The sequence below is a fragment of the Corvus kubaryi genome, unplaced genomic scaffold, assembly GCF_017639235.1.
Source record: "Corvus kubaryi isolate FWS band 111438036 unplaced genomic scaffold, C.kubaryi_AGA036_p1.0 37394, whole genome shotgun sequence".
Classification (NCBI taxonomy): domain Eukaryota; kingdom Metazoa; phylum Chordata; class Aves; order Passeriformes; family Corvidae; genus Corvus; species Corvus kubaryi.
The window spans coordinates 3,162,899-3,178,676 of record NW_024581133.1 but is presented as its reverse complement, the minus strand read 5'-3'; the positions used below and the strand labels follow the sequence as shown (position 1 = coordinate 3,178,676).

Below are 15,778 nucleotides of genomic sequence, written 5' to 3'. Positions count from 1 at the left end.
TCCTGTTCTTGTTTTAAGTAAGTTGCAAATGCTATGTGTCTGTGAAGCTGCAAGTCACAATGTGTGTCACTGCTGGGCCACAACAACCTTTCCAGGTAGCAAATAAAAGTGATACAACGCCATTACTCACCTTTCCTATCTTTATGCAGGAATTAATAGTATCTAGGAAATCAGCTTTTTTTTCATTTATAGGCACTTCTGTTAATTCCTTTTCTATTAGTTCACCTATCTGATAGCCCATCATCGTTTCAAAAGCAGGATTGACGTACTGAAATAAAAACAAACAAATACCGATTCAACATTATACTTAAAGCACAACGGAATCCCCTTTTTTGTTTGTTTAACCAGGAGATCTCTTTCCCAGCCCGAAATAAATGTCTGCATGCTCTATTCCTGAGAGAGATGTTCACATTTTTTTCTTTGTGAAGCAAACCAGGAAATTTCCATGCTAGAATAGTTGAGCAGTGTGTGTGCATGTCAGCAAAGAGAGGGAAATTATGCAAGCAGCTGAGTATCACATATCCACAGAGTTTAGACAGACAATATAAATTCCTGAAAAATGGGCTCTGTCAGTTCCCAAACCAATAAACCTCAAACCTACCTCAGTGTTCCTACAAATCACAAACTGGATGGTGGGATACCATAGGAATATTAGCCATATCTCTTGTCAAATCCATCATCTTATCATGCTTAAGGGCCAACCATCACTATTCCCCTGTCCAGGCAAAGCCCAGCCAAGCAGAGCAGAAGTGGAATTTAATAAAGCAGTTTCTCCCTAGAGGGAATGTTGCATCTCACTGCAGTTTTTGTGTCAGCTCTCTCATACTCTGGGGCTGTCAGCAGAGGGACAAAATTTGGTCTGAAAAAAGCATATTTAAAACAACTTCAGGATGTGTTCTGTTGTTTTTGTAAAAGGGATGGAGCAGGCACATCCTTCAATGAAGTTGCCACTGTCAAGATTTGGGTCAAGAAGGTACAATTTGTATGCATGTTATAATTCCCGGAGGCTTAGATGGAAGCTCTTTATTGATAATAAAATCACTCCTCACTGCTTCATAGCTAGGGATGGAACTAACTCCTTTGAAAAGATCATGGTTTTCAGAACTGCAAACCTAAGCACAATTTCTTTTCCCTGTTTTAAAAAAATTTCTAAAAGAGGATTACATTCAAAAACAGTTGGCCCAAAAATACATCCAACAGTACCAGATTTTAGAAAAGAAAAAGTAAAATTATTTAAATAGAACATCCATTAGATTTTAAGGAGCATCAAATTAACATACAATATTTTTGGAAAAGAATGCATATAAGCCAGTGGCTGCATTCATTCTTGATATAGAGGAAGAATGAATAATAGAGATAATCAAAACAAAAAATAAAAACAAGAGAGTAAATCCTTATTCATTCAGAAACAACAATCTCCCTTAAAATTTATTTGATTTATGCAAGACACTTTAAATTCTGAGAAAATTCTACTCTACAGCTAAACCCACTTCAATCTTTTAGAACCATTAAGTTAGATTAGATTCTTGTGCTGTAAGAAAGAGTAAGTGTAATCATAGAGAAATAAAATACAGAGCAATTTTCTGTACTTATGACTGGAACAAACCTGTATTACATGGTCTTCACTTGTGATCTCAATGGCTTCTTGACTTTTCTCTAATGCTGTAAATAATGAATTACATGCCCTGGAGAAAAAAGAAAAAGGCATCCAAAAATTTTTATCCATTTAATTCTTCTTATATATGATAATAAAGCATTACAACTCCATACTGAATAATGCTGTAGTTTAGCAATTAAGGTCTTTTCTTCAGGGAACTGACATTCTATAATTAACTACTGCAAATTAAAATAAATACTCTATTAAGGATGTGGCTGAATTGGAACTTTTTTGTTGATAAGATTTTTGGTAAAATTACCTTAGTTTGAATTGTGCCTGCACCTGTCCAAATTCCAGCTGAATCAACTCATTGTAACAGGCCATTCTACTAGAATTTTCTATGTATCTCTGCAAATAAAAGGTTAGAAATATTTCATTAATAAACATTCCTGTCTGCAAGGATTTGAAGCTCTGTTTCCTTTTGCTTGCTAAAGAACCAGAAAAGGAGTAGATATGCCAAAAATGAACATGCTGGGACATGAGCAATGGGAGAAGATTATTTTTTGGTACTAGCTTTTCAGGTTACTGCATTTTGAAAAGGTGACAGATCCTCATGGCAATGACATTCAACCAACCTGTTTATTCTCTGTGATTGGCAGCAGGATCAATGTATTTTTTAAAAATCTAATTTTAGCTTTCATGCTACTTATTTAAAATAACAGTGAAAAAATTGTCAGGTCTCAAGTAATTAAAATTTGAAATTATGATGAGTTTCCAATTGCTAATACCCCAAACTGTCTATATAGATGAAAACAAAATCTCCTGTCAAATATACCTTTATTGACTTTGGGGCTTTTAGAGCAATGGTCTCAATATCTTTCACTTTTTAAAAACCATTTCATATTTACCAGGTATGAGCCTGAATCCTAAATCTTTGTTCACACTGAACTGCCACGGACATGGATAGGTTGGGAGGGAGGATTGATTATCACAGGTAAGTCACCACAATCAAAGCTGCTAAACAAAATTTTCTATGCTTTGCCATTAGCCCCATCTCCAAGGCTCTGATCCATAAATAATTCAGAGCCTGTGCTGAATTACTCATGTACCCACTGGAATGACTGTTCATATAAATGCCATTATCTTCAGGCTGTAGCATTTCCTGGATTGGGACCTTACTAGAAATAAGCAGATGGGTGCAAATGGAATGTGATGGGACAGCAAAAATCTGGTGAGCACAACCAAATATTCTGAACTGCACTCTAAATCAGGCCCATTCTTGTTCCATTGTCAGCTGAAGGCAATAAGGAACCCACTTAACTAACACTCTAATAAACACCTTTTCTGCTTAGCTGGAATAGTTGCCAAGGAACGGATTCAATGCAATACTTTTCAGGTGTCTCCAAACAATAGCTAATGGCACTTGACAGCATCTGAAGCCTGTTTACAGATGGGAATTGGCATTTGATAGAAGAAAGTTCCCACAGCACATTCTGTTGTTCATTGCAAGCTGCTCTCTGGCTCTGCCACAGCCACTAATCAATTCTGTCAATGTCAACTTTGCAAGGAAAGGATCACGTATTTAACCTGAAATAAATGTATGAAGTAGAAAAGCCTCAGACCCACTTCTTATGGTCCCAAGAGTGTCATGCCGATGTTCAGAATTGGAACACAGAAGAATGAGCAGCACCAAAAAGATCTACAGGTGGCATCACTGACACAAATGGTGACTGACAGCCAAAATTCTGGAGAGTTTCTTGCATGACAATTTGGAAATGTCAGAGCAAGCCCGCCGAGTATAGCACATACCCTTGTGAAGCCAGCAGAGATCAGGGGAAATATTGATGACTCTTCACGATCAGTGTGCCTTTGAAACAAGGAGGATAAGTCAGAGATTATTTTTGTAATCAACTCAGACCAAATTTCACAATCCGTTGATCTACTTGTACCCCAGATGTCACACCAAGGCCAATACTGCCAGATCCTTACAGGATCTAAGAATAAAACATATTTTTTGTATTTTTTATAAACTTTCATCTTTGGCATGGATAAGCCAAAATGTTCTTCTCTTTCATGCATGTAGTGAGCTGCTTACATCAAAAAAACCCCTAATGCTTCAAGGAAACCAATTAACGAGTTAGGTCATTGGACTATTCCCACTTTTTCTGTACTGGATCCTTATTTTTTATGCTGTCATTAGTCAGAAATGTACTTGAAAGTCTACACAGCCAAAGTTCTAAGAAATTACTTGTTATCTCAATGTACCAAATCTCAGATGGGCAACTCAAGGTGCCTGAATGAGGATGGACTTCCTAGTGTTGCCTACCCACTGCCTTCTAGTAAGTCACGTTTGAGACACATTCCAAAATGAAGTATCTGAATAATCTGGCCACACTAACTCTTAAAAGACACTTCAATGTATGTGAATGTCTGGCTGGAATCTGGAAGAAAGGCCATTATGTGAAGTTTCTGTCAATAAGCAGATTGAAGCTGGTCATGTTTAGCAGATGGCACAGTGGCTTTTATTTATGCGTGAAGTTTTGGATCTTGAAACGTTTAATTAGGGTCTTTTCTTTGGTAGAGATGGTGGTATATTTTTAATGGGAAATTTCAACACCTCAGAATTAATGTTTTCTGAGAAACAGCCATCCCCAAATTATACTTTGAGGAAATTACCTTTCAGTTATTTAATTTCGTTAAATATACTGTAATTTTAAAAAAAATTTTTTTAGTTTTACATTATTTTATGACACTAGTAATATTTTCAAAGGAGGAGGAGGGGAACAGCATATGTAGTTCTTTACTGAGCTGTCATAACCTCATTTGCTTTTAAAACTTCTGTGGTCAGATGATACTTTGTACTGATCATATTGTTCTGTATTGTTTCTCATACTCAGCAGATCTCAGTTTTTTGCTGAGATTAATCGTATTGAAAGGCAGATCAAGAAAGGTTCAAAACACAGATCTGTGGGACAGTTTTGTACAGGATTTTACAGAATTTGTTTGAAATATACTCTGAAAGCCTGCAGTGATGGGGGGAGCGGGAGGAGGAAGCCAAAACAAAACCCAAAGTGAGACTCTTTAACAAAAACCAGAAATTAACCAATTAAACAATTAAACCATTTCTGTCCCAATCCTATGGTCAAGAATAGTAAAAACTGTGGTACAGCACATATTATTAGCACAGTAAGAAGTTCTAATTCAGGTTTTTTAATGTAGTGTTTACTTCTACCATGATAAGATTTACGGTTTTGCTCACACGTGAAAGTAAAGATATGAGTATTTACCTTTGTACTACACAAATAATAACTGTATTTTCGGAGGCTTTCGTTGTTCTGATAGACCTTTAAATAAAAAGCAAACCATTTAAATTTCTTTAAGTTCACATTTCAGAAAACATGACTTTACAGAATCTTCATACAGTTGTTTGCTTAAAATATCTCTTTAAAATAGTTTAACAACAAACCAAAAGTCAAATCCCAAGCCTGCTGCTAAGAAAAGAGAATAAATTATGCCTGAAACTCCATGAACACAGATTAATCTACAACTCAGATACTCTCAGTGGGGGAATGGCAAAAAATATCCTCTCTGAAACAGCTTATTATGAACTTGTTTGAAGGGCTTGGCCTCACTCATTTCAAGTGCATTTTACTGAATTCTGGGACAGGTTGTTAAAAATGCAACAAGGGGAACAGCACTGCTACCTAGTCTTGGCCTGACAAAGATCTTATCTACTTCCTTCAGTTCAGCAAGAAGAGCCTTTGCCCCACCACAGTCCCCAGGGCACACACTCTGACCCTGCCACCCCACCCCACAGACGAATTCAGTCTAGACACATTCCCAAGGGCAATTTCACTGCAAAGTCACTGGAGCAAGGCACTGCTGCCTGTCCTGTCTCTGTGGAGAGACTCACAAAGGCAAATCCTTTTCTCCTTTTTTTCATACTTTACAGCGGTTTCTAAAATTATTTTTGGAATCTGTTTGCAATTTTGCTCTTCATAACATATTTTCAAATGTTGTAGATATGGAAACGTGCACACCAAACATTGCCTGTTTTCACTGGGAGTTATTCAACAGCAAGTGACATTGCAAAATAATTAGAACCTAAACGAAGAGAATGAATTAATTAAAGTGCTTGGTGGCACATGCTATCTTTACAGCTGATTTAGTGTGAAAACAAGGAACCAGGTATTTGAAAAAAAATAAACAAACAGCCAAAACAACAAAAGAAAACCAGAAAAATACCCAACAGTTCATTATGGCAACAAATTTGTACGCTGTGGCTCCAAGCCAGATCAAGCTTCAGAGACCCTAGCACACAACCAAAAATGCTGCTGCTGCTATCAGCTGTAAAGCACTGAGGTAACATTATTTGATGCTGCCAGTGCACATCTGTCCAAAGCCAAAAAAAATCAATGATGGATAGAGTTTATAAGAAGTCATATAAAAGCAAAAAAAGCTTTGACGACGTGTTAACTGTATTGTTAAGCATTAATTACACTGGAACAGTGCTTACCTGCATAACGCTTCTGCATCAAAGTATCTGGAATGTCTATGGTCAATAATGATAATGTCATGGTGTTTATCTAGAAAACATTCTAGTGCAGACTGAGGTGTCCTGGCAATATTACATCGAAATCCAGCCTTGTCACACGCCCAGCGGAACCCATTACTCTGGTCATCCTCCTCAGCAAACACTAAAAGTACCTGAGGCAAAGACAGGCAGTGGATCATCAACAACAAATCTTACACTTAAAGTAGATTCTGTGACTTCTCCCTCTTCTTAACTTGTTTTTTAAAGCCACTTTTGAGGCTTAATCCACTGTTTTTAACAGAATTGCTTTCTACAGACCACTGCTTTTTTTTATAGTTGTCCATATACAGAGGTGCTTCAAGTGGGTGAAACAGTCTGCCAGAGCCATGCATATCCACATGGGAAGAACAAGTTTTGGAACTGTCTCTCTTGTCATTATCTACAAAGAGAGCTTAGGCAACCAGCTGAGACAAGATGCCTGTGTTTCAGACAGCGTGCATGAACCAACAGTGAGTCCCCTTCACTGAAACTGTCTCACATGCAACCTTTTTCTTGGGGTTTATTTTTCTTTCTGGGATCATATTCCAGAAAAGGGAAAACAAACAAACAAACAAACAAACAAGCCATGGTTCATATCGTGTGAATCAGTATTTAATGCTGCTCCAATGGCATGATGAAAAATGTGCTTTCCATCTCATCCTAATTCCCCAAAGCACTGGATCTGCCCACTCTGTGGGGTTTCTGGATATTCCAGACAGGCTGGTCAAAAGGAACTCATGCCAGACTGAAATCATAAGCAGTACCTCTGTATATGGAGGGTGTCCCTGTGTGACTCCTACACAAAGCCTGCCATGGGATTTATATCACAGAAGGAGATTATCATAGCTGAAACCCAGAACTGGAGGTCAGACCTATGAGCCAGTATTTGCTCTGTCCTAACTTGCCATGTAATTGCCAGTAACTAATCTCTCTGAGCCTCTTTAAAATCAACACAATGCCTACAGACTGAAAGTATGATAAGGCCCAATTCCCTTAAAATGCTTTTCCAATTCCAGGATTTAATACAGTACAGAAGGTGAACAAAGTCTGCTAAGGAAGCCTCTCACTGATGTGATTGTGCTTTGCGTCAGGGTAATGTTTTGCAGAGGAAAACTTCTTTTGCCCCAAAGAATGCAGCATGGCAGACAACAGATCTATGCTGTGTCAATTTTGGGGATGACTCAACACATGCAGCCTTTTGGGAAAAATGGATAACTAAGCCAGCATTTGGCCTATTGTCCCAAGACAATCTTTCAGTAGTTCAATCAAACCACACTCAGATGCTTTGGTCAGGCAAAGTGAAGCACGTGTAACTCACATCACATCCCACTGCTGTTTATATTCTGCATGATTTTAGGAACTCCAGTGCTGTTACACTTTGGACCAGGCTGGTGAAATGTCTACCAGTAAATCTTAACATTTCCATGTACTGCATATTTTTGTAAGAATGAAGAACTTTGCACACATTCAGTTCAGGTTCCTTTTATAGCAACCTGCAAAACTGTTTGCAAAAACATGTCATAGTTTGGGCTAAATTTAGTGAAGTTAATCAATAACACCCCTAAGAGGGGAAGAAAGGGTTTCAGCAACAGCACAGAAAGTCAGCAGATCTGAGTTGTGCGACTGACTCTGGCAAAAATGTGATGTTGCCTACCTTCTTCCCTCACACCTGCCAGCTATATTACCAGGATAAATCAGGAGCCTTTCAGAGTGGTCTACGACTGGACAAAAGTGGTACAAGCATTAATAACAATACAGGGGGCAGAAATACTCCATGACTAGTCTGATTTTACTTGGAGAACAGCTGAATGAGGATGTCCTAAGATCTGATTTTTGATGATATCACTGTTCTGACAATAGCTCAGGAAGACGTTGAACTGCAGTTCTTAAGACAGACATTTTCAAATTGTTAGGTCCAGATTGCCTCTACTGAGGAATTTTGCAATTACTGACTGAGGAACAACTTGGATGATTAATGGTTCAGTATGCCTTGGGATATGGGAGGATTTCCAAAGGAAGTCCACAGGAGTCATATATCTCCAAACCTCACGTTCATCCCAGGCAAAATGAGGGGGAAAATGACATTAGCCCTTTATTAATAAAGGGATAAAAGAGGATTAATTATTGTCAGTCAGTAATGAATAGCAAAAAAAATCATTTTTGCCAAGCTCACTTCATATCTTTTGTAATGATATTGCAAGTTTGGTTGTCTTAGTACCAGTTTGATGAGATTTTGATTAAGAATTTGACTACCAGTAAAATACAAAATGAGGCACAAACTAAATTGATTACAAGGTAACTAGCAGAAAGAACAGACAGCTCTATGAGCTGAGAGACGGCTGGAGAAAACAGGCAGAGATTTTAGGATATTACATAGAATGTCATGATAAAAAATCTGTTACGTGCACATTATCTCTGGAGCAAAATACTCTGTGAAGATCTTTGTAATCCGAAAAATTCCAGTCATAAACTTTAAGCTAACATCTGTGATGTTTTAGAAATCAAGACTTCAGTTTGGACTGCTGTGTTACCTGAAGTTGATCTTGATGAAGTCTCATAGGGCCAAACTGCACATCTGTTACCGGTGCCTAGAAGAAATAAGAAAGAAACTTATTAATTCATTATACCTAAGGAAGAAGAAAAATTATCTCTGTTATCTCTCTTATCTACCACTGTCTGGGGCATATACTGCTACCATTATGAGGCTGCTTCTTCATGAAGGTCTTGTTCTGGTTTAGTAAATTCATATGCTAAGCTGCATTAACAGTTAGGAATACCAAGCTGGTCTTCAAGTCGTCTTTTATTGTTATTTTAAATGTAAACTAACAGATTAGTCATGAAAGTCTGGGAGACAGATTGTTATTTTTCCGTATCCTCTGTATCACTCCAGCGGTTCTGCAAAACATGGAAGTGTTTAAAAATTGCTTCTTTTAAAGTCCAAAAAAGCTTTAAAGCTCTGGGAGAAATGCAAAAATTCGTAACTCTTCTCTTAGAATTTCAAATGTAACAGGTGCCCGAATTTCACATCTAACAGGGGCCCAGGGGTGCTATTTAATCACTGATTTAATTTCCCCAAGAGCATTTTGCTGCATTCCCTGCTGCCCGCCCAGCCCCTCCAGGGAAGGTTCCAGAACTCAGGGAAATGTTGGGATGAAGCATGTGTTCAGCATGAAGCTTTGCTTCGAAAAACCCTGCAAAAATGTTGTCATATGGCACACACTTTTGGCATGTGGGTGATTCCCACACTGGATTCTGTTCAAGTAACACAGTTTGGTTTAGGATGCATGAACTGAGCCAGGATCCTTCCCCCTCACTTGTCCCTTCGTGGGAAGGAGGGCGATGACCTCAAGTGCTGTTGATCACAACTGCTTCTCTTTTATATCATTAATCATTAATCAAACTTCAACATGAATGACTCTTCAGTTGGTATGAGACTACTTCTAAAGGAGTTAAACACATAAATACAGAGGAGACTCTAACAGGATTACATAGGTTCAGTTCTTTGGGAATTCCCACCAGGCAAGTACCAGCACTTCCAATGTACTTAAATATTCTTCACCTCTTGTCCTAGAAATAAAAACTAAAAAGCAGGAATAACAGTGTTCCCGATTCAAAATAGGAAACAAAGTCCAACCAATGGTCCTTGGAGCCATATAGACTCTTCAAAAGTAACTGGAGTAAGAAGCCAGAAGAAAATAATCTTTGTCAATGCAGTAAGTGGTAAATGTAAGGCATCTCTGGACTGAAATGTTAAAAAAAGCAAAAGGGCTGTTGAGCACAAAGGTGGTATTTTTAGATTGTTCTTTTTCAAAATTAAAACCACACCTGAAGATCAGACTTATTGTTTTGCAGCTTATAATTCTCCCAATAAGTAGTTTTAAAGAATCATCAGCACATCCCACAGAAAAATCTTTTAGAATTGCATGCTCCACTTCTTCTGTGACCTTAATGCTCCGCTGCTCAGCCCTGAGAGTGTCTCATTTGTGATTTTATTTATCAACTTGGAAGTCATCACTGCAACATTAAATAAGCAAGAAACACGAGTTGAGGAAAAATGGCAACGTAGTGCCTAAAATGCACGCCAGGAAACAGTGTTTGCTTAAGTGGGCCTTTAAGAGCTGCTCTTAAAATGACATGAAGGGGCTTCAGATTGACTCAATCATTTTGGTCAGATCAGCTTAGTTTCAATACTCTCCAGTCTTCTTTTTTTTTTTTCTGATTTTGAGACCAAAAAAATCTCACTTCAGTTGGAAAATTCAAGCTGCTTTACTCTCCCCTGTGGTATATCATCCAATTATTCAAACTCTGCACTACAAAACAGCAAAGACTTTTGCTGATAATGCACACAGCAGGAGGGAATCCAGCTCTTTTGCACCAGTGTTACTGACAGTAACTACTGACAGTAGTAACTACTTGTCCTGAATCAGTAGGATCAGCAGAAGTGCCTGAAGAACATGGAGGGAGCATGTCAATTGAGTAAAAGATACCTTTTACAGTCACTTATCTGACCAGAACTGTACTTCAAATCAAACCTTTAACTTTTTTTTGTACACTCCACCTGCCAGCATTAAACAGTGAGTACTCCGTGTCACCGGGCGATGGCCTGAGCTGGGAGGTTCAGATCCAGAGCTGAACTTCACTGGCATCTGGGGGGATGCAAAACCCCATCTACCAGGCCAGTGTACCCTTAGACTGTCAGTCCCAGCCCAAGGGGAATTCTAACAAATGAGACAAACACAGCATTGCCAGTTACTGCTTTTCAGACGCTTCTTTCTTTTAAGAAGTTTGTGAATGAATAGTCATCAAAGTATTTGAAGGGGTGAGCCTGAAAAACACTTTTCTGCCAGAAATCTATGGCTTTTGCTGCGCTGAAAATACCTGTCTATGCACCATTTAAGCCTAAGTCACAAGAAGTGACCAGATGAGATAACCTGTCTTGTTACACATTAACTCGCTGTCCTGAGTAGAATCAAAGCCTTGGTCTGCATCTCAGCCAGAAAATTTTGGTGAACTCCAGTTAATTCTTAATCCTGTTGAAATCTGTTCAAATAACTTGATTAATCATTTAAACTTTTTGTGACTGCAGGTAGCACTGGGAAGTAACATGCTGATTAAGTATTGTGTCAGAAATCAAGGCTGCAGCAAGGATTAGCAGAAACTCTCAACTGTTGCTGAACTAAATGAGCTTTAAAAAATACCTCTAATGCTGCAAGCTGACAACGAAACCAAACACAGCCAAAGCTCTCATGGATAGTAACTGCACGAACACATCTTTATCCACTCACACCTTTTTCTACTTCTTCCTTGGAATTTCTTTCCTAGTTAGAAAGCCCGAGTACATTTTCAGATTGGCAGACATGACTTAGGCATGTGACAGCCTTCCAGGCAGGCACAGATTGGGAAGAGTGTCTGAGAAGACAGAGGTAGAACTAGTTGTGGGTTCCTGGAACTGGCTGTGATAGAGCTGGGTCCGTTGCCAAAGAGCTGCTGACGCAAAGTCCATAAGCAACAGCGTGTGTGACTGCGGCTCTTCAAACGCACACACAGCAGCTGCAGCCATTTTACATCCCCTGAACCACTGCTGGTAGCACTCATTCCTCCTCAAATCTGCCTTTCTTATTTGAAAACTGTATTTTCTGTCCTGTGGAACCAGCCCCAGCCCTGGCACAAAGTGGGGTCCATCCCAAGGCAATGGCCTTAGCCATAAGTGATTGACAGCTGTCAACAGGGAAGGTCATCCAGTGACCGCTGTGAGCAGCTCAGCACTCGCCAGAAATGATCTCTCTGTTGTAGCAGCTACATTGCAAACACTGAAATTGCTGATAGAAATAGTTCATGTTTCCAATGCCCTGAGAAAAGTGAATGTCGGGTAAATAAAAACAAGTGAAATAAGCTCTAAAAATACAGACCTACGCAACTCTGACTGATCTGACTAAAGTACAACAAACTCAGTGTTGACCCGACATAACCTGGTAAGAACTTCTTTCTGGGAGTCATTCTTCATATTTTACCCAAACAGAATCTACAGGAATGGTCTGTTCATCACTGCTGAATTGTTTTTGCTTTCTTCCGACAGCTAGAAAAACTTGAAATGAACTTGCTCGATGAATAAATGCAGAAAGGAATAAAGGGTGGACATAAAGCCAGCTTGATTCACATGCCCCCTTTGGTGATAAATTGTCTTGCTGGTTACAGGGACAGATCTTTGCAGCCCATAGGTCTCCTGTTTGCTAGAAGTGGTGCATCCTGGCTTTCTCCAAACATCTCTTACCATTGGAAAGGAGAGCGCACCTAAAATTTTGGGCAGAATCAGCTCCCAAAAAATCCTTTGGCTATTAACTCAATGCAATACTCCTGCTATGGAGGCACAAATGCATTCCTTCTGGAAGCTGATTTTCTTAAGACACCTCTTTGCTGAAGTTTTTGTGGGAGGTTTTAAAGCAGAGCCCTGTGCAGCCCAAGGCAGCCCTCGGCAGAGCGGCTGCTGCAGCACTGCCCACCCATGAGAGGGGCTGGTGGGGAGCTGCTGGTGCCCCAGGGAGCTGGAATGCTCCCCTGACATCCACGGGGCTCCATCCCTTCCTTTCTGCCACAGCAGGAGCTGTGCTGGTGACAGGAATGACTCCTACTCTGAACATTCCATGCACAGCCTCCTGATAATACCCCTCCCTAAAGGGCAGCTGGGAGCACTTCTGCTCCTGCTGCTCTTCTGGCCTTTCCCAGGTGAGCACAGCTGCTTTTTCCTGCAACTCACGTGAACAAAGAGGTGCCACGAACTTTTGCTGAATGGATTGCAGATGGAAGCTGCTGCTGGAGGGCAACATCTGCGTTCAGTGGGCAGACAGTCAGAATCTCTGACTCACTGTAATATATGACAAATAGCTACAATGATTAGACATATGACTTCACTGCTGGTCCTAAAGGAATACAGCCAGCAAAATTCATCATTTTCCTCAGATCAATGTTTTAAGACATCACAGAAAAATTTTTTTCTTATTTTAAAATACATACTTAAAATTTCTACATATACTAGATACATGATATGAATCTGCATGGGTTGACTCATCACAATAAGATTTAACAGTCTTCATTATCAAGATATGCTGGAAGCCATAGGACTGTTAACACAGACTGAATTTTCATAATTCTAAAAAAACAGAGATTCGTTTTACAAAGGAAAGAAAATCCTTTCTCTTAACCTACCATTTTAAGCACAGATTTATCACCCCAGAAAACAAAAGCTCCAATGAACTCATAGATTTATACCATACCTTTAACTTTTACTGATTCAGGTTCTATTTGCTGCAGAAATTTGAATTCTGCATGATAATAGACTTTCTCAGAGACCTTAGCCAAATCCTCCTGGATGCTGAAGGCTGGGAAATAAACAATTTCCTACGAACTGGCATGACAAGGTGCAGGATATTGTCCAACCAGGTCATACCAGCATGGTGCCTCCTTCTCAACAGAGAGCAGCTTTGTGACTCATTGTAGCTCATACTTCTGGGCAAGAAAGTCTTCATGTTCAGTGTCACAGTTCACATTTTTCTTTGCTTATAATAACATTTACCACTTTCTGAAGTACATGAATACTAATCCAATCCATGTTCATTTACCTATTTCTTTCTCCAGTGAAATGCACCTAAGCAGATGACCTAAGGCTCAGCTTCCTATTTTCCATGCACTTTCTGCTAGACACTGAACATCACTGATCATGTCTTCCTTGCAGACTTTGACAGCACTATTTTGTTACCAGCTCAGCATCGGTACAGGTAATGTAAAATGCTGTCTGAGCAGATCTTCCTAATGGGCACAACTGTTCAGAGCATAAAATGAATTTTAGAGTCCACAGCCTGAATTCCAACCTGGTTAGCAACAGTGAAATCCAGAGCAATTCCACCAAATACAAGAAAAATATGCTGGATTTACTTTAGTGTAAATGAAGTGGGAGTCTGGCTCTGTGCAGCTCCTTCTTTTGTTGTTTGGAGGCCACAACAGTTTCAATAAAGAATAAGATAGAACAAAGTGTCCAAGGTTTCTGCCTTTGCTCAACAGATTCAAGGACAAAGGTAAACTCGGCCTTCAAAGACCCTGTGCTGTACAGAGTCAGTTTATTCTTTGCTGAAATACAAAGACAGGAGTTCTGAAAGGCAATTAAAATTTACCAAAATTGCTCTTCAACCCAGATGAAACCTGCTAATTCCAGCCCTCGATATTTTTTTCCTATTTCTGCTTCATATAGGATGTAGATAAATGCCACAGACTCTGAACTCATAAAGCACCATTCTGACTCAGTGCTTTGATAAAATCTAGCATTCAGATTAATCTCAATCGCTTTCTCACTGATGCATCTCTCTGAATGAAACAATACAGATTTATATCTGTGTCACAAGGCCTACAGATCAGCCGATGTTTTGTGCCAGTGAAGTTTTCCTTTTATCTATTTCCTGTTTTAAATTGATTCCTAGAAGAATTATCTACACTGCTGCCACGTAACAATACAGCAGACAGTTAGTGATGGGGTAACACACACTCTGTTTTCTTAAGCTGTTTCTTAAGTTTTGGTGCACGTTTTTGAAGCAGTTGTACATAAATGAGCTCTTGAGAGCCAAACTCTGGCCTCTGGTTCACATCATTAGCAACACACAATTTTGACAGCTTGCAGTTTTTGTGAGAAGAAAAGCTTTATTGAGTGTAATGAGTTGCCAGAGCTCTCACGTCAGGCTGCTGGCCCTTCTCTCTGGGCATGTAACCAGCCACGGGACTCACTTTCTTATTCCCAATGAACTGACAACACCTTTACTGCTCCAAAATCCAGCCCCTCTTCCATTACTCAGCCTGGGGGCAATTTTTGTGTTAACCCAGGTCCTGAGGAAGCCTCCCAGGAAGTTTACACCCTGGTGGGACTGGGACTGCTTTACAGGAGTGCCAGCACACAACGGCGAACACGAGGACTATCCCAGCTCCACCAGGGTTCTCCCAGGCACAGCTGGTTTTTGGCTGTATGTTCAGCTTGCCACAAATGCCAACCATGATTATATATGTTTGTTTGTTTGTTTGTTTGTGTTTTGGGCCTGGTTTCCTACTGCATTTCCTCAGTGCAGTAAGTGAAGCCAACGTAGAACAGAACTGCAGCAATGCTGTTGGGAAATCACACTTGCTGCCTTCTTGCACACTTCAGACATAACCAAGAACTCCCACTTTCTACTGTTTGTAAGTTCTCCCCTTATTCTTTACAGGAAACTTTGGTTATCAAACTGCAAGCGTAGCACATGCAAAAGTGAATCATTCAGTTTGGTTGGGAATAATTAACGATGCTGTCCCAAAGTGACTCTTATTATCATCTCACTGTGGTAAGGCCTGGATGGCCTCTGGCCCAGATGAGTGGCCCACTGTGGTCACGTTGTACAACGACAGCAGAAAACGCCAGTCAGCAGTCCCTGTCACTGGTAAAGGTCTGAACTTTTACACAGAACATGCTGACAAACTGGGGGACTTTTTTAGCTCCTGCTACGGTATTGAAGTGATAAAATAAATGTCATTATCACTTAGAGTGCCTATGGAGCAATTGCACAGATCTCCAAACTTGAAGAGGGAGGTTGCTGGTT

The 15,778-nt window shown here is 39.7% G+C and overlaps 1 protein-coding gene across 6 annotated transcripts in view; it reads right to left on the bottom strand.

Moving 5' to 3' along the window:
- The window catches only part of PDE8A (phosphodiesterase 8A), a 154,842-nt gene that overhangs the window by 35,502 nt on the left and 103,562 nt on the right, over positions 1–15,778 (bottom strand). For all 6 annotated transcript variants that reach the window (XM_042039290.1, XM_042039288.1, XM_042039292.1 and 3 more), the window contains 7 exons: positions 8,702–8,758; positions 6,114–6,304; positions 4,885–4,941; positions 3,407–3,464; positions 1,917–2,005; positions 1,607–1,685; positions 131–268 (listed from right to left, as the gene is read on the bottom strand). In XM_042039290.1, coding sequence (XP_041895224.1) covers positions 131–268; positions 1,607–1,685; positions 1,917–2,005; positions 3,407–3,464; positions 4,885–4,941; positions 6,114–6,304; positions 8,702–8,758 — 669 coding nt within the window. The remainder of the gene's footprint in view (positions 1–130; positions 269–1,606; positions 1,686–1,916; positions 2,006–3,406; positions 3,465–4,884; positions 4,942–6,113; positions 6,305–8,701; positions 8,759–15,778) is intronic.